The sequence below is a fragment of the Canis lupus genome, chromosome 26, assembly GCF_003254725.2.
Source record: "Canis lupus dingo isolate Sandy chromosome 26, ASM325472v2, whole genome shotgun sequence".
NCBI lineage: Eukaryota > Metazoa > Chordata > Mammalia > Carnivora > Canidae > Canis > Canis lupus.
The window spans coordinates 26527395-26548853 of NC_064268.1; the positions used below are offsets into that span (position 1 = coordinate 26527395).

The 21459-nt window shown below is 48.3% G+C and overlaps 1 protein-coding gene and 2 long non-coding RNA genes across 8 annotated transcripts; 2 read left to right on the forward strand and 1 right to left on the reverse strand.

The window, feature by feature from the left end:
• Positions 1–451: 451 nt before the first annotated feature.
• PRAME (PRAME nuclear receptor transcriptional regulator) lies at positions 452–13403 on the reverse strand. Of its 6 annotated transcripts, none has more exons than XM_025474664.3 (6): positions 12288–12430; positions 11560–11677; positions 5089–5152; positions 3449–3768; positions 2442–3050; positions 452–1344 (listed from the first exon to the last, which is right to left on the reverse strand). In XM_025474664.3, exons 3-6 carry the CDS (start codon positions 5119–5121, stop codon positions 768–770), a joined length of 1539 nt encoding a protein of 512 aa, XP_025330449.1. In that variant the 5' UTR covers positions 5122–5152; positions 11560–11677; positions 12288–12430; the 3' UTR covers positions 452–767. The 6 variants fall into 6 exon arrangements, with proteins under 6 accessions (XP_025330449.1, XP_025330446.1, XP_025330450.1 ...); XM_025474661.3 differs by having other exon boundaries at positions 11586–11677; positions 12288–12429; XM_025474665.3 differs by lacking the exons at positions 11560–11677; positions 12288–12430 and adding an exon at positions 13324–13403.
• On the forward strand, positions 6749–9629 carry LOC112676890 (uncharacterized). Its single transcript, XR_003146752.3, has 2 exons — positions 6749–6981; positions 7937–9629. It is a non-coding gene; the product is annotated as an uncharacterized LOC112676890 (long non-coding RNA).
• LOC125753702 (uncharacterized) lies at positions 12058–14452 on the forward strand. The gene is made up of 3 exons (XR_007406082.1): positions 12058–12433; positions 12983–13640; positions 14088–14452. It is a non-coding gene; the product is annotated as an uncharacterized LOC125753702 (long non-coding RNA).
• Positions 14453–21459: the final 7007 nt, after the last annotated feature.

Here is a 21459-nt window from a genome sequence, read left to right on the forward strand (position 1 = left end):
TTCGTTTCCCAGAGTTAGGAGTCTTTTAAACAGCCAGAGATTAAGTGAGGAGGTAACAGGTGCACCAGAGGGCAACCCCAGTGGCGCAGAGGTTTAGTGCTGCCTGCAGCCCAGGGCGTGATCCTGGAGACCCTGGATTGAGTCCCATGTCAGGCTCTGTATGACGCCTGCTTCTCCCTCTGCCTGTGTCTCTGCCTCTCTCTCTCTCTGTCTCTATGAATAAATAAATAAAATCTTTAAAAAAAAAAACTTAAAAAAAAAATAGGTGCACCAGAGACTAGAGCCAAAGGGAGGAATGATAAACAGTGCCATGAACTCCTGGAGCTGAACCTCACCCAGCTTAGTGTCTGAGCATCACGAATGCTGTAATTTCTTGTTTAATCAGAAACTGCAGGTTCCTGAGGTTTAAACTGGAGAATACACTTCATGTAGCAGAGAGGATACCAGACAGTTGACACTGAGGTTCTCTTTATTTCTGACCATGTTTTTACAACCATCTATGCAGGGATAACTCCTACATCTACCTCCCAAACTTGAATCTCCCTCTAGAAATTCAGATTCATAATTCTAACACTATAAGATGCATCTCCCCAAAGATCCTATGAACTCCCAAGTCAACATCCCCCCCCTCTGAATCACCTTTCCTTTTTCTGCTCACATCAGGAAGAATTTCTCAAACTGTGGCTTCTGTGCTCTTGTAACATAGACGTATGCCTAGGCTTCAGTGTCCAAGTCCTCAGAGTAAAGCCAATGATACATGTATTCAGCTAGGCAGGCATATAACAGGGGCACAGAATGGGCTCTGGGTCATAGAAGGTCCTGTCACCACAGCGAGGGCAGGGGTTGGCACTGAACCAGACCATGCCAGGCCGCCCCAACTCCTGCAGCATCTGCTTCAGCCTGGCATGCAGGTGGGCCAGTCTGCCCAGGTGGAGGGTGCCACGGACATCCTCATAACTCTCCAGGGGGGCCGGATACAACACATGACTCAGCTTGCGCAGCCCAATGGTGTGGCGCAGCAGGTTCTCCAGGACATCCATGGAGATGGGGTTTCCACAGAAGCTGAAGGTCGTGAGCTGGGAGCAGTGGCCCAGGGCAGGCAGGATGACGGTGAACTGGGAGTCCATGATCCCACACTCGTCCAAGTCCAGGTCCTGGAGGGTGGCAGAGGCTCTCTCTATCAGAACTTGGAGAGGCTCAGGACTCATATTGGTCAGGCTGACCCCACTGAGACCCAGGTCCTTCAGCTGACTGACGTTCAGGTGCTGAGACAGATGTGTCAAGTCAGATTCCGAAAGCAGACAATTAGTTATTGACAGGGTCTCCAAGGGGGTCATGAGGCACCTGGGGAGAGACAGAGTAGTTAGTTCTGGGGGTTGGAGATGGTAGACAGAGGGATGTGGGGATGACCTGGGCCTCGAAGAAAGAGAGACCCAGGGTATTACCGATGACAGTCAAGCTCAGGATGCCGTGTGGGGAGAAAAGACACTCAAACCTAAGTTTCAAAGGAGTCCTTTCTCCAGCACTCATTTGCTAGGTGACTTGGCCAAGTAAACAGAACCTCAAACACCCCCCTGCTGTCAAGTGGAGCACGGCATGCCCTTGGAGGTGCTGTGAGCATGAATCAATCTAACAATGTGAGGCACTCAGTGGGAAGCCTGGCCCGATGATGTCTCTAACAGGGAAGGGAACTGGTGACCTTTAGTACTGGGAGACAAGACTAGAAATGCTTTCGGCTCCGCTTCCTTCTGGCCACTTCTATGACCCCTGTCACTGTTACTGGTTTCTGAAGAGGCTGATATTTGCTGTGCATGAAGGGCTAACCTGGGTAAGGTCTGGCAACATGCAGCCAGCAGGGCCTACCCTGGATCACTGCATCCTCCACATACCAGCTGTCACTTCCCACAATTCTTCACTCCTGCTCCCCTCATCCTCAGAATTAGGCATTCCTTCCCTCCCTACTGCCTTACGTGGAACCCAGAGCAACCCTTTACAGACAGGGAATCAGAAGCAGGTTCGGAGGGAGAGGCTCAGGTTGACAAAGCTGCCGAGTGAAGAGCTTGTGACCCAAAACCTCACATCAGATATGCTTTCCCTTCATCAATGCTCTCAAGTTTAGTTATTTTTGGTCATCAGGACATAGGTATTATTTTCTCAGGAAGAATTCCCAAAGCCACCCTCATTTGCCCAAGCTCCCCTTATACAGATTCCTAGCTAGGAGCTCCTTTGAATAATATCTATCCCAGTTCATATCTCCAATCTTTATCTGGGATTTTACATGACAGCGTGCATAGGGACAGAGCAGGGACAGTGTGTGGACCTTCTGGAGACTCATGCACTCTGGCACTGCTGATGGCAGGTACACAGCAGATGCCCACCACCTTTTACTGAACTAAAAAAGGGCTTATGCTTATCCACTGAGAAACCTCACCATCCCTCACCTGAGTACCTGGTCCAGGCGGTTTTCAAGGAAGGAGATAGAGTCCAAATAGAGTTCCTCGAGGTGGTGCAGCCTGAGGAACTGAGCGGTGAACTGGCTGATGCACTGCTCTTCCTTGGCCAGGGTGGTATGGGAGGACATGTGGATGTGGGAGAGGAGGAGCCTGCGCAGATTGCCCATCTGACCCAGGTGAGGAGCAAACTTCCCCAGGGTGGACAGTTTCCAGGTGCAATTCACTTCCAAATCCTGGATAGAGTCCAGCTGTATGATTCTCAGGATCTTCTTGATGTTCTGCATGGGCATTGCGAAAATCTTCAGCTTCTTACAGCACAAGTGCATCATACCCTTCCTCTGCTGGGCTATCTGGATGAGGTAGGCGAGGGACTCGTCAGGGGTTCTTTCCTTGAGGCAAAGGTCTATCAGCACCTCCACTGGAGCCAAGGGTGGCTTGGGCCCTGGCCTGCAACCCTCCACTTTTCGCCTCTTCTTCATGGGCTGAGGCACCTCTGGGTCCAACAGGGAGTACATACTGGCCCTGGTCCCAGACCATACAGTCCAGAAGTCCTGATGAGCATTCTTGCGTAAATCCAGCACCTGCAGTTTCCACCTCCTGTGGGGAAGATGGGGTACAGACTGAGATGCTTTCAGATCAACAGGAATAAGACTGTGAGTCTCAGAATCTAGGCAAGGCCCAGATACCTGGCCTTCACTTTTTTACTCCATACCCTGGACGTCAGTGGCTCCTTGGGCTAATGTGATCCTTCCTGGTCCCCACTTGCAGTACCTTTAAGTGCCACTGCGAGGCACTCCTTTGGTCACCTCTGCAGGTCAATTGGCTATACATGTCCACAGCCTGTTCTCTTAGAGGAGCCCAGCCATGGCCCCAAGGCTGCTCTGAGCTTTCTCACCGATGTCTCTGGCCTTTCCTGTGGCCCTGCACTTTTCCCTGACCCCAGCTGTACTTGCTTGGACCCCGAGGGCCCTCCCAGTCTATGGGATCACCCTCACCTGGGGCGAACCTCCTGGGCAAGCAGCACATCAAGTCCAGCAAGTGCAGCTTGGAAGGTCTCCTGGTGAGGCTGCTGCTCCTTCATCAGGGCCCCCAGAGGGAGGCAGGCAAAGGGCCAGGCCTGCACCATTGCCTTCAGGGTTTCACTGTGCCTCCCAGTGAAGGCCGCTGTGAACAGCGGTGGGAAGAGCTCCATGGGCAGCCGCTCCAGAGCAGCGATGGCTGAGGCCTGATCCCTCAGCAGGCTCTGACCTGCCAGGTCCAGGAGTCTGGGTGGGGCTGGCATGCTCATCCTGATGAATCTGCTCCGGAAGGAATCCTGGCAAAACATTCAGGGAACAAGGCTGAGTATGAGCAAGCCCATTAGCATTCCACCTTTGAGAGGAACCAACTCAAGGCCAAAGTCACTGTTCTGGCAATAGTTGGGGAGACCTCTGTTTACCCCATTCCATTTTCTGCGAAGCCACAGCTTTGCCCCTACGATATGAGATATCATATCTGATATCTGATATATGTATCAGAACACATATCTCACCAGGCCTCAGTGGGGGAGCAAGATGATCACCAGCCCCATCCCATATCCGGCTACTGCTGCAATTAATTCCAGCCCCACTGCACAGTTAGTACTGAAGTGCCTGAAAACTGACCCCATCCCTTTCAGGGAAAAGTTGCTGATTATCACACGAGGGTTGAACATATAGAGCAATAGGGAATGTCACAGGACCCCCTTTCTCAGCTCTAACAAATCATCCAGATGGGAAAGCTTAAGGGACACCTGGACAATGACTGCCACTGCATCATTCAAAACATATTGAAGCATAAAAGTGGCATATTTAATAGTATGTGGAAGTTGGGGACAAAAAAAATAAATGCACTATTTCCAAGATGATTTTATTATATGTCTCTCCTACAGATATGAAAATTACTGTTTTATTTATGGGAACCCAGAACTCACATTCAGAACACAGCCGCCACTTTAAAAAATATTCCATAGAATATTTTTTTTCCTATGAAACATTTTTTAAGCTTTTAGCTTATTATTTTTCTAAAAAAGCTTTAACTAGTAAAATCACAAAATGATAAATTATATGAACTATAATTACCAAGCACAAACTAAATATTTAAAATGTCATTAAAAAATTACAACTAATTAGAGGTCTTTCATTTCCAAAAAATCTGGTTAAGAAAATACTGTAGATGTATAAAACAGCGTATTATCAGAATAGAGACCAAAATGTTTGAGATTAAGGCAAAACTGCATTTGGAGGCAAAAGCAAAGGCTGCTCATTTATTTATACTGTATGGTTGAGGGCAGTATGATAGCAGTGTCCCAAGCTTAGAGCTTCTGCCTCACCAGAATGGGGCATGGTTCCAGGAGCAATCTGCTCAGACCTCAGGCAGGGTCTAATACTCCAGCTTCTGGGTCTCTCCTCTGGCTCCACAGAAACAATATGGTAGGCCTTTTTAGCCACACCTTCCTTTTCAAATCCTAGCTGAAATTTCCAACTGAAAGCACAATGCTATTATCTCAGGATTTCCATCCAGTTAATCTAGATTGGGTTTTTTACTTTCTCCATACAACTGACTGAATCATAAGCCCCATTCATAAATGAAACAGAAAAAAGAAAAGAAAACCAACCTGGAAGTATACTTGGGGGAGTTTTGGCCACATCAGAATAACCCAAATGTTCGTGTTAAGACAGCTTTATGCAGACAGTGGTGTTATCCCAAAAGAAAAAAAGAAATAAACAAAATAAATTCCATAATATCAAATATTCACTTATACTTTATGGTACCTTAAAACTGCAAACCATGTGTGCATTCATAGACAGACTATGAGAGATGCTTGGTGCTCTAGATTTTTTTTTAACGGCTTTTTTTTTTTTTAAGATTTTATTGATTTATTCATGAGACACACACACAGAGAGAGACAGAGAGACAGAGAGGCAGAGACACAGGCAGGGAGAGAAGCAGGCTCCATGCAGGGAGCCCGACGTGGGACTCCATCCTGGGTCTCCAGGATCAGGCCCTGGGCTGAAAGTGGCGCTAAACCACTGAGCCAATCGGGCTGCCCCGGTGTTCCAGATTTTGAGGGTCAAGGCTTCCCTGAAGGAGGTCAGGTCAAAATCACAAGTAGGAGTTAGCCAGGAGAAGGGAGGAGCGGGGTGTTTGTAATGGGACCAAAGGAAATACCCAAGACAAGAAAAAATACATTTTGTTTGAGGACTTCAAAGACTATGGATCCTTTATTATTTTTTTTAAGATTTTTTATTTATTTATTCATAGAGACACAGAGAGAGAGGCAGAGACACAGGCTGAGGGAGCAGCAGGCACCATGCAGGGAGCCTGATGTGGGACTTGATCCCGGGTCTCCAGGATCACGCCCCGGGCTGCAGGCGGCGCTAAACCCCTGTGCCACCGGGGCTGCCCTATGGATCCTTTAAATCCAAGGACAGGGAGAAGATCCACCCTCCTTCCCAGGAGGTAAAAGGCATTTCCTCCTAGAAGGTTGGGATCAGCTCAGCAAACTGGCTGGAAAAGATTCAACATAGGAATCTGGGGTAGGTAGAGGTCAGAACCGTATTGGCAACCAAATCCAGGATTCTAGAGCCATGGGCTCTTGGGGGTCTTAGAGGCAGGGAAAGCTAAATGCATATGTCCTTGTCATGAAGAAGCTGCCACCAGAGGACGTCCTCTTTAGGATCAAGTATCCTCTTCCATATCCTGCCCTTTCAAAGGCAGATCAGGTCTAGGCATTTCCCAGGGGCCTAAGCCCCAACTGTGATCTTCAAAGGCACCTTCCCAAGTATATATTAACAACTGTTATTTCCTCAATCCTAAAAAACTAATAAAAACAGCTTTATATATATATTTTTATATATATGAATAATTGTTGAGAAATATATATAAAGAAATACATAACTGATATAAATAGAGCTTCAAAAAACCCCTCTGGTCCTGCCCCTAAGATTTTTAGTTACTCCCATTCTGCTGAGAGAGTGCCATTAGGACTCCCATTCTGCTGAGAGAGTGCCATTAGGAACAGAAATAAAAATTTTTCTCTCTGTATTAAGCTCAGTGCACAAACACCAACACTTTTCCCTCACAAAATGTGAAGCTATATTTGACATTTAAAGATCTGCCAAATTTAGGGATGATTCTCATGTTGGGCTGGATCACATATTGGTGGTTCTGACGTTTTAGAACACACAGGGAGAGAACACATATTGGTAGTTCTGACGTTTTAGAACACACAGGGAGAGAACCTGTCCTCACAAAGAATTCTCCACGCTATTGCATTGTGATGCTCAAACAAATTCTTCTCTACCACTGGCGAGGACACTGGGATTCTTTGAAGGATGTTCTCCACTTTAGTATCTTCACGGAGGCTGCTTTCTCCAAATTTCTACTACCTATACCAGTAGGCTTTGCATCAAATAGGGATGAATTGGAATGTGCTCTATGGGCCTTTTAGCCCCCAGGCAACAACCATCATCAATCAGCTGCAGGAGACCGGGGATTAGTAACAAAGGTAATCTTAAATGTCCCTAATTACTGAGCTAACTCGGCACAGAAATCCTGCTCTGGAACTTTTCATCCAGTACCTCCAATAACCTTTACAGGAAATTTAAAGTTCACTGTTAATTTTATTTTTAGCCTGGTGAATCAGACTGCTCCCCGCAGAGTAACTGTTAGCACCCTCAGGCAAGGGGTTGGGATGGATGTGCCCCACACCAAGTGGTCAGACAATCTCAATGTTAGAGACACCAGACTGACAAGACTCCACCTGGACCTCGGGGAAACAGGAAAACTGCAGAAGTCCAAGCTTGCGAAGGGTCTATGGGATCCCAGTGTCTAGGAAATCCAAGGAGGCAGAAGTGACCACTGTCTTCAGATCTAAAAATGTTTAGTATGAGCCACTCTTCCCTTGTGAAAAAAGGCAGACTCCTCTGTGCATTTCCATGTGGAGCCTTTGGACCAAGGGACATGCTGTGGGGTTGGAGGCAGAATCTATAGGAAGTGCTGTCCCTCCGGCCCAGGATCAGGACTGGCTCAGGACAACTCCCTGAGCCCAAGGCATGAATCTGAAGGATGTTTCTGTTGCATCCTGGCCACCTGTTCTCATGGTCTTCATTTGCTACACAGGTCAGAGCGGCCTCTGACCTCATCAGAGTGGGGTGATCTGTGCTCATCTTTTCCATTCACAGAATTCCAACTCAGATCCCAGAGCATCTGCCTTATTGGGGCCTTTAGAACATTTCTGTGCTTCCGCCATGTGCCAACGTGGCAGCCCAATATGTCCCTGGAATGTCAACCCACCTCTCTTGGAGCCTGGGGTGTGGCCATGATACTGGGGAATACCTTTCCATCTTCCATCAGTATCAACAGAAATCAAGGAATTCTCCCCCAGTTCTACTGAGCACTATATTAAAGAATATGACAAGCCATAAAGTGTAGAAAGAAAATAAGCCCATCTATTTTCCTAGATCCAAAAGGCTCCAGGAATGCCAAAGGAAGATCCTTCCTGAGTTCTAGAGAAAGACCCTAACTCTGCTGGTCTTGAGGGCACCAGGCTAAGGAGAAGCCAAGAGCCCAGTCCTGATGCAGCAGCCTCACCTCAGGCTCCCTCAAGGCAGCCCTTGAACACAAGATTCCACGCATAACCAGTATGTCTCTGAAATTTCCCTCTGGTGTCACATTAATTCTTGCCCTGAAATATTTTTCCCTCTGTGCTTTTAAAAATGTAGTCTCTCTTGGCCCTCCCTGCTCCTTCTTGTACTGAGATGTGGCTTCACTTCAGATCCAGTAACATCTATACCTAAACAAGAGATTTTCCCTCTTTCTTCCTCATCAATGAGGACCTTCCTGATGTCCAGGTCACTCTAGATTCAGTTGGTTATTCCTGGGGATGTGCTTCTGGAGGCATGGTGGTGGTGGTTGGGGGGAAGCAGATGACTCACTCCAAGCTGGTGGCAGGAAGGGAACTAAATGGGGAATGGCCCAGAGCATCCAATGCGAGGCCTAGGATGAAGGAAGAGGAGGAAATGACAGTAGAGCAGGAGGCCAGATCTTCTGGCTCCCACGGAGCTGTGTCCCTTAAATGGTGGAGACCTGTGTCTGAGACCACCTGGGGGCATGTAAGTTGTCAGGGGCTGTGTGTGTGTGTGTGTGTGTGTGTGTGTGTGTGTGTGTGTCCCTCTAGCTCAAGGGCACTGAATCAGACCAACGGAATCTGGAGAAAGGGAGAGAAAGTGACAAGCATTAATCCTGGATGCAACAGTGACAGAGATTTTGAGAGAAGGAAAGGGCCTCAGTCTTGGCATTCAGCCCCGGAGAGGGATACTTCCTAGGATTTTGCTCTTTAGCCTCCTTACTTTTCACAGCCTCGTCAGACTGGTTACTGTGCTTAAGAAAGAGAGAATGGGGTCTAGTACTGTGTCCCTGTCATCCAAATGACCCTCAAATCTTTAACTCTAAGCCATAAGGTGGCCGTGGAGGCTCAGAGCAAAACCAGATACATCAGACTATCAGGCATGTTCCATTGGAGCAGGAGCAATGATCCTCAGGATTCCAGGAACAATGGCCTCACACTTGTTGACAAAAATCACCTATGCCCTAAGATGAGGGCTGACGAAGGTCCTGAGGCAGGGTAGACATGTTCATAGGAAAGTCTATAGCCCAGCTGACCCCTTCTCCCCATATCCAGACACACCTTCTATTCTCCATCCTTAATTTACTCAAAAACATTTACTGAGTGCCAGAGACCTTGCATTCTATTGAGTAAGCAAATGAAAAGAGCAGCAAGCTGAAAAATAAATGAATCACAGGTTGACTCTGCTTTGCACAGTAGAGCTGGGCCATGCAACATGAAACTATGCAAAGCCATCTTAACAAACCATGCAAAGTTAGAGTTTTTCTGTGGCCATTCAAAAACCGTTTTTGTTGTTGTTGTTTTTATTTTTTTTGCCAACCATGAAGAATTCTATTCCTGTTGGCTATAAACATGTTAAGAAATGAATAAAAGAGTAAAACTAGGGATCCCTGGGTGGCGCAGCGGTTTGGTGCTTGCCTTTGGCCCAGGGCGTGATCCTGGAGACCCGGGATCGAATCCCACGTCGGGCTCCTGGTGCATGGAGCCTGCTTCTCCCTCTGCCTATGTCTCTGCCTCTCTCTCTCTCTCTCTCTCTGTGACTATCATAAATAAATAAAACTTAAAAAAAAAAGAGTAAAACTACTATTTATTTAGTATGTTGATTTTAAACCACTGAAAATTAAACCATTTCTCTGTAAAAAAAAAAAAAGATGTATCAAGAGTAGTTTCACTCTTCTCATATAACTGTTGGTACAGAGTGAGCAGCTTTTCTGCAAACCGTCATGCTTTCTAAGTTTGGACAGGCTTCCAACATTTTATCCTTCATGTTTTCAATGTCATGACATATTTTCGAGAGGGTTCCTTTAGTGTGAAAATGTCTGCCAGAAGTCACTTCCTCAGAGACATCCTCATTGTTTTGTCAGTCATACTCTCCCTTCACACTTCTCTGAGAGATTGGGAATGTGAGCTTGAAGCTGGATTCGGAATCACAATGATGGGTCACTGGCACCCATGTCACAGAGTAGGTCATGGGAGGGGGGCACAGGAATGAGGCCCCTGGTCCAGGGCTTTCTGTGGCTGTCACTTGTACCAGCATGATGGGAACGTGCCTGGAAAAGTCACCTGAAAATGGGAACATTTTCTATGTGTGGCAGCAGTGGACAAGTCAGAACAGGAGGCTCCACCTAGACATTACCCACCACAGTCCACGGGTCAGCAGGTCTGTCCTCAGCTGAGGTCAGTGGGCCCTGCCAGGTATCCAGAAAGATGCGTTAGGGAGAGGTACAGTAACCCCAGGAAGGCATCGCAAAGGTCTGAGCTCACTGTCTGAGGCACCTCAGCTCAGCAGTTCTAAAGGATTGATCTTTTTCTCTCTCTCTGCCCCAAACTCCTCTGAAGCTGTGGCTTTCCTCTTTGCATGTTCTTTTCCTCTGAGGGTCCTGGGCCCAGACTGTCCTGACATGGACACGTTCAGTGTTTGTGGCTGTGGAATATTTCCTGCTCTGGAGGCAAGTAATTCTGGAGGTTAGAGCCAGATGTCCTGGTGTCAAGAATACTGGTGTGCTGCCTGACACACGCAGAGCATAAGGTTGTCCTGGGGCTGCGTCCATTCTCCGGTTCCAGGTTGGGCCACACAGCCTCCCTGAACTCCGTGGGGTTTAGCCAGAGGACTAGCTGGGTTCTTTCAAGGCATGTCCCTTACCTCCGAGGGACCAAGCTCACAGGGAAGTGACCAAACCTTTCCAGGGCTCCCTCACTCCGTCCCTGCTTGACCTCAAATAGGAGTCAAGTGTCTGGGGTCTACAGCCAGCCTGGCTCCTTCACCCCAAGCAGAGTTTCTGAACATAACTATGGCTTTGGGGCTGCATTGCCCAACACACTAGAGTTGCTTCTTGTATAAAAGCAACAGGACAGGGGGAGCCCCAGTGGCTCAGGGGTTTAGTGCCTGCCTTCAGCCCAGGGTCTGATCCTGGAGACCTGGGATCGAGTTCTGCGTCGGGCTCCCTGTGTGGAGTCTACTTCTCCCTCTGCCTGTGTCTCATGAATGAATGAATGAATGAATGAATGAATGAATGAATAAATAAATAAATAAATAATAAATAAATAAATAAATAAATAAATAAAATCTTAAAAAAAAAAAAAAAGCAACAAGACAGAGGCACCTGGGTGGCTCAGTCAGTTATGCATCTGCCTCTGGCTCTGGTCATGATCTCGGGGTTCTGGGATCAAGCCCTGAATCACGCTCCCTGTGCAGTGGGGAGTCAGTCTGCTTCTCCCTCTGTCCCTCTTTTCCCCTCTCTGCTCTCATTCTCAAGTAAATAAATTTAAAAAAAAAAAAAGAAAAAAAGAAAAGAAAAGAAAAAAAAGAAAAAGGACAAATGGTCCACTGGGGAAATGACCAGAAAGTACGGAGCCTGCTCCTGCATCTCCGCCCGCCCTCAGGCAGCCTCGGGAAGCAGTGTGCGTCCAGCTCCTCGGTAACAAGAACCACCGCAGCGGCGAGGTCTCTCCACACACCTGAGGCGGCTCAGGGGCCCGCTTACCCGAGGACGTCTTCCGCTCACTCCGGTGCAGCTCTGACCGGCCTCAGAGCCTCCGACACTCGGTTTCCCTGGTCGGCTATCCTGCCGGTCACCTGCGTGCACCCCCGTCTGAGAGCGAGAACCCAAATGCCCCGGGAACCGGGAGCGGCCGCGCGTCCGCACGTGGATTCAGCAGACCCCCGCGAACGCCGCTGAGGAACCGGGAAACCGGAGACCCGGGCCTGCCGGGTCGGCGGGAACCGCCTCTGATCTCCGGGTCTGACCGCCACTTGGGGCTGAACCGGAGGACACGTGGCGTGACAGGCCTCGAGCCCTCCGCGGCCCCTCCCCCGCCCCCTCCCCCTCCACACGCGCGCACGCGCGCACACGCGCCCTCACACTCGCACCCGGCCCCTCCAGGGCGGCCGGATTCCTACAGCAGCCACCCCACTTCAGTGCACACCGCGCAGCTCGGAGCCCCAACAATAAACACCGACGCCCGACGCCCGACTTCCACCGACTGTTACGTCGGGAAACTCGTCACCGCGGCCACTGCTCCGGGGCGGGCGGCCTGGCCGGGTGCGCGGTCTCCTCGCCGACCCGCGGCAACTCCCTCTTCCGAGGGGGAAATGGAAGTGGGAGTCGGGAGGGAGGAGGGCGGTTTATGGCGATTAGTCCAAGGTCACCGCCGCGACAGAGCGCGGGGCCCGGGCTGCGACTTACGATTTCTGCAGACCGCGCTCCGGCCACGTGGTCCCGCGGACACAGCCCCGAGGGAAAGCCAGGCCGCCCCCTCAGCGAGCCGCCCCGCCCCGCTCGCCCGCCGGAAACCGCGCGGCCCACCAATCCCGGCTCCTCTCTCCCGCAAGGTGAAATCTCACGAGAGCCTAGCATCGCCAGCGGGGTCGCCCGGGGAGGCCAGCGGGGGCTGCGGGCGCAGGCTGGGCGGGGACTCGGTGGGGCGGGGCCGCGCCTGTTGGCCACGCCCGCCTGGCTGCAGCTGGGGAGGGGCACGGGTGGGGGCGGGGTCCTGGGAGAGCTGGCGTAAGGTGGAGAATGGGGAGGGTACGAGTGGGGTCAGTTGGAGGTACGGGGGATAGGATGCGGCAAGGGAGGTGAGGAGTGGGGGATAGGGTGGGGTGAAATGAGGGAGGGATGTAGGACAGAGAGGAGGCCTGGAAATCCCCATCCCCACCCTCGGGCCCATGCTTCTGCCTGTGGGGTGTGGGGTGTCCGAGCCCTGTGGTGGACAATCCTACCTCCCTTGTCTAGGAAGGATGTCCTTGCCCTGTCCGGTGCCCCCTACTTCCTGGACTTTACGATTTATGTAACCTCTGCTCTGGGGCAGAGGAGATCCTCCGCCGGCTTTTTTTTTTTAAGATTTTTTTTTTTTTTTTTTTTTTTTTTTTAATTCATAGAGACACAGAGAGAGAGGCAGAGACACAGGCACAGGGAGAAGCAGGCTCCATGCAGGGAGCCCGACGTGGGACTCGATCTAGGGTCTCCAGGATCAGGCCCTGGGCTGCAGGCGGCGCTAAACCGCTGAACCACCGGGGCTGCCCTCCGCCGGCTTTTGATTCGATTTTCCTCTTTCCAGAGCGTGCTTTCCTCAGTTTCCCCCTTGGATTTGGTTTTCCAGAGCTTTTTCAGAAGCCAGATTCCTGCATTTGCTCGACTCCCCTTCCCCCAATCCTCAGATAAAGGCAGCTTTTCACTAGTCCGAAATGCGTGGGGCTTCCCCTCCTTCACCCACAAATACCTTTGGACAAAGTCAGGACCAGATTGGAAGCCTGAAAACGTGGGCCGGGCGGGCGGTGGTTGAGCAGGGCGCAGGTCAAGGATGCTGAGGACAGGTGGAGGGAGAAGCAGGCACCCACCGTGGCCCGGTGCTATGCTTCTCTGGGAGCCAGGGCCCCTTCACCCTTGGAATTTTGTGTCTGGGGCCACTAGGGGGCACTGGGATCTGGAAGCCAGAATGTTTGCAAGGACTGTGTCCAGTTTGGGCGCTTCCTGCCAGTCCGTTTGTGGGTAGAAGAGTCGGGCTTCTGGAGAGATGGCAGCACCCAGATGGATGAGGTGTGAAGAGAAGGCGGGGGCGGGGGGGGGGTAAGGGCAAAGCCGAGGTTGGCTGTAGTGCCTAGCATTGCCAGTGGGGCCCAAGTTCAATTAAAAAAAAAATAAAAAAGAAGAAGTGCAACCAGGAGTCCCCATGCCTCTGTGAAGCTGGCCTGAGGGACTATATTCCCCCTCCTCAAAATCTGAGACTGTTTTTCTGAGGGGGGGGCAGGAGGGGGAGCGGGCCTTGTCATGCATGTGGTCCTAAATCAGTTACCACAGGCCATAGGGAAGGTCGTGGTGGCTGAGAGTAACCAGGCAGTGAAGGCCAAGTAGTTTCCTGGGTCTGCCTTGCCATTCCCCCAGATATCCCCATGCCCTAGCCACTCCAGCTACCCAGACAAAACAATGTATGAATACATAGGTACATACTAATGAGGCCACTGCGTTGATCTCCCATCCACCTAGGATCATCACCCAGAACAGATTTCAGCTTGGACTTGGAAACACTCATGCTCTCCTTGCCTCTGGCCTTCTGGATTCATTCAACAAATATTTGTCCTTGAGTGGTGCGGATGCAGCCCACACGCAGATATACTCAGTCTCTGGCTCATAAGGTTTAGGGTGAAAACAAAAAAACAAATAAATAAATAGGTAAATAAATAAATAAATCACCCAAACAAGAAGCTATTGTTTTAAAGTGCAGCAAGTTGTAACTAACTCTTTGAGGAAAACAAAGAGGCTGACATGGAAAGTTACAAAGGCCAGCAGGCTCTTCCCTGGTTGCTCAGGATCCCTATCTGAGGCCTTGGGAGGTTGAGAGGATCCTGTTTTTTTTTTTTTTTTTTTTAATATTTTATTTATTTGTTTGAAAGAAAGAGAGAGAACACAAGCAGAAAGAGTGGCAGAGCTGGAGAGGGAGAAGCAGGCTCCCCTCTGAGCAGGGAGCCTGACTTGGGGCTCCATTCCAAATTCATGCTGACTGCAACTGATACACTAAAAAGATGGTATCTGAAAAAAAAAAAAAAAAAAAAAGATGGTATCTGTCATATTTGAAAGCAAAATGCAGGTCACACGATTGATTATATAATGCAATTCCTTCACATAAAATTAAATGTGAATATTTAATATATACCATTATTCACCCATTGCTTCAAATGATCCTTACAAATGTTTACCATATTCCAGGGAGGGAGGGAGAGGTACATGAGCTCTACCTTCTGAGATATACATAATAGGCAGGCCAAGATGTCCAGAAGATGGTCACTAAATACCATTGGTTATATTAAAATTTCTTTCTATATTTACTTGAACTTTTTCTATAATATTGTTTTCCTTGGCCAGGGATGAAAATAGAGCTATTTTCATTTTAGAAAATGAAAAAAAAAAAAAACAAAAAAACAAAAAACAAAACTCACCCTGCACTGAATTATAATGATCACAATGGAAACTTTTAAAACCTTTGCTGTGGGAAGACAGGGAGGGGAATGCATTTGAAGGAGCCTGTTCCACTATGCGTCTGGAGCTGAGGGAGGCTGAGTTTAGGCTGACTTGTGGGAAATGAGACAGAGGAAAACATTTTCTTCTATGATCTCCTAAAGTAAACCTGAAAAGGAAAGAATCTGGACTCTCCACCTAATTGTGCTGGGGATGAAAGTCATAGAGCACTTACCAATTATTTATTTTTTTAAAAGATTTATTTATTCATGAGACACAGAGAGAGGGAGAGAGAGAGGCAGAGACACAGGCAGAGGGAGAAGCAGGCTCCATGCAGCAGGCCTGACATGGGACTCCATCCCGGGTCTCCAGGATCACGCCCTGGGCTGAAGGTGGCGCTAAACCGCTGAGCACCCCCCCACCCCACCCCCCACCCTGGGGCTGCCCAGCACTTATCAATTAATGGAAACATTGGCCTTTTGATTTTGCAGCCAGATCCATGCAAGGATGCTGTGAACTTTAATGCTTTCTTAATTTTCTTCAGTTGAAGACACTGAGGCTGGGATGGACAAGCCACTGGTCTAAGAGTTGGGGGCTCTGAAGTCATGGTGTGGGGCTCCTCCATGGGATTTCTCTAGGTTGTGCTCCCATGCTGCCCAGAGCACAGTAGGCTCCTGATTTAATAACACATCCCTGAAGTAGCCTCATGGACCCCTCAATCTGCTGCAAGATTAGGCTGATGGGGAAGGTCTTCAGGAGAATTCTGGATGGCTGGTGTACATTCCCTAGACTGTGTGTCCTGATTTGGGGAAACCACCATTTTTGAAAACTCTTGGGGTAGCTATGAATGAGCTCAGAGGGAACAGCTGGAGCCTTCAGACCATGGGCAGCATCCTTTCATCCCAGACTCAGGCTTCTGGCAGAGACTGGGCTTACTCAGGGCAGGAGAACCTTCCCCCAGGGTGGGAGAGAGACTAGCTGTGTGGGGATGGAAGCTCACTAGAAGGCCAAATTCTTGCTGACAACTGAGGGTGGTACTTCTGCAGTTCTAGGTCCTACAGATCCAGCCTTAAAGTAACTTCTTAGGAAAAGGATTAGATCCCCACCACCACCTTTCCAGCCTGCAGCAGAGCATCTGCATGCTCACCTGGGTGCTAAGCTTCAGCGTTTGGAGCAAAGGAGGAATTAAGAATTATCAGAGCTCAGGAGCAAATTTGCATGGAGACCCCTCTTGCATCTCAAAACATGCAGAGGGGATAAGAGAGCCTTGAGTGTCCTGTCCAAGGGTTGGGGTCTCAGGAGACAGAGCTCTGAGATGTCTTCACCTTGGCCTTGGGTCCACTTCCCTTCCCCTTCTCACTTACGGCACAAGTGAGTGTTCCCAAGGAAGAGGTCATGTGGGTGCCTAGACTGGCCCTTCTGTCCCTCTCCCCAGGTTCATCTGGATTACCCTCTCTGCATTTCTCCTTCCTCTGTGGGTCCTGGGCTCAGTCTGCCTTGACCCAACCTCCCTTTGTGTCTGGGACTTTGAGACAAACTGTCACATCTCTTGCAATGGAAGCAGCAGCCACACTGGAACTTATAACCCTACCTCTGGCACCAGCAATGTCTGGAAAGGCCCCCACACTCCAGATAGATGCTGTGAGTTCTTTGCCTTCAGGGCTTCCAGCTCTGTCCTCAGGCTCTGAGTCTGGCAACACAGCCTCCAGTCCATTTTTGGACTGCACCCTGAGGACAAGGCTGATTATTACTGATTGTCCAGGGACAGCCAGAGCCCATTGAGAACTAAGATTAAAACCTGCATTAAGCGCTCCATGTTTTCAGAGCTTCACGCCAACTGGGCAGTCAGGCTGTGGTTTCTCCTGTCCCTTCTGCTCATCACCCCAGGGATATAGGTGCTTTGGGAGTGGGACCCCCTACCACTCCTGTTGCTCCTTATGATGCTGTGGTAAAGAGAAACAGTCTCCCAGGGGATATAGCCTTGCAAAACTGAAAATAAAACTCCCTTCTTCCTCTCTGGCCTTGGGATGCAGACTCTCTCCCTCTTCAGTGGCAAGACCTGAGGAAGAACAAGGGTTCTCATTGGACTAAGACAGTTCAGGGTCCATGTCATCTGAAGACATCTCTCTACACCTCAGCGTGGGTTCATGTACTCCTGCACTCAGCAACACAGATCTCCATTCTACCTGACTCTAGGTGGGTTGGACCAAAGTGGCCCCATGATCCGGTATTATTATCCAGTTTTCTACTGCTGTGTAAGAAATTACCACACATCAGGGGAGGAGGGGCAAGATGGCGGAAGAGTAGAGTCTCCAAGTCACCTGTCCCCACCAAATTACCTAGATAACCTTCAAATCATCCTGAAAATCTATGAATTCGGCATGAGATTTAAAGAGAGACCAGCTGGAATGCTACAGTGAGAAGAGTTCGTGCTTCTATCAAGGTAGGAAGACGGGGAAAAAGAAATAAAGAAACAAAAGGCATCCAAGGGGGAGGGGTCCCAAGAGGAGCCAGGCTGAGGCCGGGGCGAGTGTCCCCAGGACAGGAGAGCCCCGTCCCGGAGAAGCAGGAGCTGCACCAACCTTCCCAGGCGGAAAGGCCTCGCAGGGAGTTGGAGCAGGACCCCAGGAGGGCGGGGATGCCCTCGGGCTCCCTGGGACAGTAACAGGCACCTGAGCGCCAGGAGAGTGCGCTGAGCTCCCTAAGGGCTGCAGCGCGCACGGCGGGACCCGGAGCAGCTCGGAGGGGCTCGGGGGGCTCCGCGGAGGGGGCTGCGGGGCCGGAGCATGAATCCAATGGCGCAGGCCCCGGAGCACAGGGCGCCGGGACACAGCCCAGGATCCGGCCTCCCCCTGGGACAGGCAGAGGCCAGGAAGGCCCAGGACCGCAAGGCCCCAAGCTGAGCAGATCAGCGGCCCCACCCTGGAGCCTCCAGGCCCTGCAGACGGAGAGCTCTGTAGTTCCTGCGGGAGCTGAATCCAGGGCTCCAGAGCTGGCCCCACCACTGGGGTTGTTCCTTCTGGGGCCTCACCGGGTGAACAAACCCCACTGAGCCCTGCACCAGGCAGGGGCAGAGCAGCTCCCCCAAGTGCTAACACCTGAAAATCAGCATAACAGGCCCCTCCCCCAGAAGACCAGAAATTACCACACATCATAGTGGCTTGAAGCAACACCCATTTATTACTCCACTTTCCCTGAATCAGCTTAGCTGGGTCCTCTGTTCAGGGTCTCCCCAAGCTAAAATCAAAGTATGGTGGCTGTGTTCTATTCCAGGAGCTCAACTGAGAATCTGCTTCCAAGTTAATTGACAGAGTTCATTGCCTTGCTGGTGTGTGACTGAAGCCCTGGGTTTTAAGTCCCTCACTCCTAGTTCCTGGACATGACTCACAGCATCCTGTTTGCTTTTCCTTCTTCCTGACCAGCAGAGGGACCTCTTTTTCCAGTTTGCTAACAGACTTTAAAAAAAATTATTATTTTAAATTGAAGTATAGTTTATACATAATGTTATACTGGTTTCAGCAGTACAGTGTAGTGACTTAGCAATTATGCCATGCTCACCACAAAGGTAACTTCCATCTGTCCCCTACAAGGCTTTTAAATAACCTATTATATTCTCTATGCTATACTTTTCATCCCCATAACTGGAAGCCTATACCTCCCCCTTCCCTTTGCCCATTTTGCCTCCAGCCTCAACCTCACCTCCCGGCAACCACCAGTTTGTTCTTTGTATTTATGGGTCTGTTTCTGCTTTTTTGTTCTTTTTTTCATTTGTATTGTTTTTTTATTTGTTTCTTGGCTTTTGTTTTGTTTTTCTTTAGATTCCATGTACATGTGAAATCATATAGTGTTCGTCTTTCTCTGACTTATTTCACTTAGCATAATGCCCTCTGTACTGTAAATTGTAAGACCTTGTCAGGAGGGAATCTCATATCACGTAATATAATCATGGGAGTCACATCTGGCCACGTTTTCCATTTAATGTAACCTAATCAAGGAGAGACATGCCATCACTTTTGCCATATGCATCTACTGGAAGCAAATCATAGGTTCTTCCTAAATTCTAGATGAAGAGATTATGCAAAAGTCATCACAGGGTGCATCTTCCACAGTCCTCATACAAGGAGACTCCCAATCCATTTTTAAGTTCAAGTCCATTTTTAAAGCCTCTTATGAGAAATCTCTGCAAGAGGGCATGGGTGGCTCAGTGGTTGAGGGCCTGTCTTCAGGGGTCCTCGGATGGAGTTCTGCATCAGGCTTCTTGCAGGGAGCTTGCTTCTCCCTCTGCCTATGTCTCTGCCTCTCTGTGTCTCTCATGAATAGATAATTTTTTAAAGAAAGAAAAGCTCTAAAGAAAGCTCTGCAAGTTTTGTTGAGGGAAAAGCAAGAAACAGGAGGCTTTGGTCTTAAACTTTTAGTGTCCCTACAGTCATATCTTTTAGTTTACCAAGCAGGGGAATATTTATGTGACTGACCCTGTTCTGCCCCCTAATAGCCCCTCCCCTCTGCTCTCTGAAACCAGGTCTTACACCTATATGCACATCTTTCATGTACAAAGGGCTCCTGTATGCTTCCAACTTTAAATCTCTGTGAAGGCAGTTTTTTTTAGACATTTCAACCAAAGCAGCATATTGCGACAAACTCAATGCAGAAGACCTTGTGCACATCCAACCGTTTTGCATTAAGCCAGACATTGAAAAGATTTGCACAAATGTTAAAAACAATGCAATGCATCATGAATTTTTTTCCTAATTTTTGACTGTAGTCTTATTTTATTGCACTTTTAAGATTATATTGTTTCGTTTCATTTTGTTTTGTTTTACAGATTGAGGGGTTGTGGCAATCCTGTATGAGCAAGTCTACCTGTGCCACTTTTCTAATAGCATTTGTTCACTTTGTGTCTCTGTGTCACATTTTGGCAATTCCCACCATACTGAAAACTTTTTCATTATTATTATATTTGTTGTGGTGAACTGCGATCAGTAATTGTGACTCACTGAAAGCTCACATGATGGTTAGCAGTTTTTAGCAATATTTTTAATTAAGTTATGGACTTTTTTTAGACATAATGCTATTGCACACTTAATAGACTACATAATGCTATTGCACACTTAATAGACATAATGCTATTGCACACTTAATAGACTACAGTGTAACATAACATTTATATGCACTGGGAAACCAAAAAAAATTTGACTGACTTTATTGATATTTGTGATATTAATTTAGCGATATTCACTTTACTGTGGTGGTCTAGAACCAAATCCACAGTGTATTCAAGATATGCTTGTACATAACAAAATATATATCACTTATATGTACTTACATGTACTTGGCTTAGATTGTTACGTGTAATTAAACTAATAAAGCTTTTAAAAATGTTTTTCAATTTTAATTAATCTGGTAAATGCTCAAAATGTTATCCACATGGACAAAAGCTTTGGGGATCCTTAGTAATTTTCAATAGTATAAGAAGATGCTGGAACCAAAAAGTTTGAGAACTGTTTACTTGGGACAGTTCTTTACAAAACAATAAAAGAATAGCTTTTCCCAAATGGTGATATGCCTAGTGATGATTCTTTTCTCTGTATATAGCTGTATTATTAATGAACCTCATGCTAGCCATCCTAACAAAGAGTTTGTGAGTACGGTCATGACATAACCTCGGGCATTTTCCAAGGTCCCTGTGGTTGCTGTATGGTCCTTGTGGGAGATCCTGGCTTACATATGAGTGGCTTTATGGACATCTTGGGGGTAAAATCAGCAGGGCTTGCTTTTGAAGAGAATTCAAGTCATAAGGGTAAGTGAAGGGTCAAAGGTATCACCTGGAACTTCAGCTTGACCACCTGACATTGGGAAGAATGAGAAAGAAATAAATATGAAAACATACCTAAGAAGTCTTTGGGGCCATGTTAGATTTGCCATGTCTCTACTTCTGGGTACTAAAAACAAGTACAACGAGCCACATGCAAAATAATCCTCTTCACATAAAACCATAAATATACATAATATTTATTTTCTTCCATTCATTCAATAACTAGCTACCAATGCTTTCCACGGACTTTATAATACTTTGGGAGTGTTGGGCAGAGAATCATGAACAGAGCATTAAAAATCTTGGTCTTGGGGATCCCTGGATGGCGCAGCGGTTTAGTGCCTGCCTTTGGCCCACGGCGCGATCCAGGATCGAGTCCCACGTCGGGCTCTCGGTGCATGAAGCCTGCTTCTCCCTCTGCCTATGTCTCTGCCTCTCTCTCTCTCTCTCTGTGACTATCATAAATAAATTTTAAAAAAATTTAAAAACCTTGGTCTTAATCGATTATGCCTAATTTATGCTGGCAAACATTCTTTTGGATGCACAATGATGTGTCTGTAACATGGACTCTAAAAGAGGAAGACTCTGGCA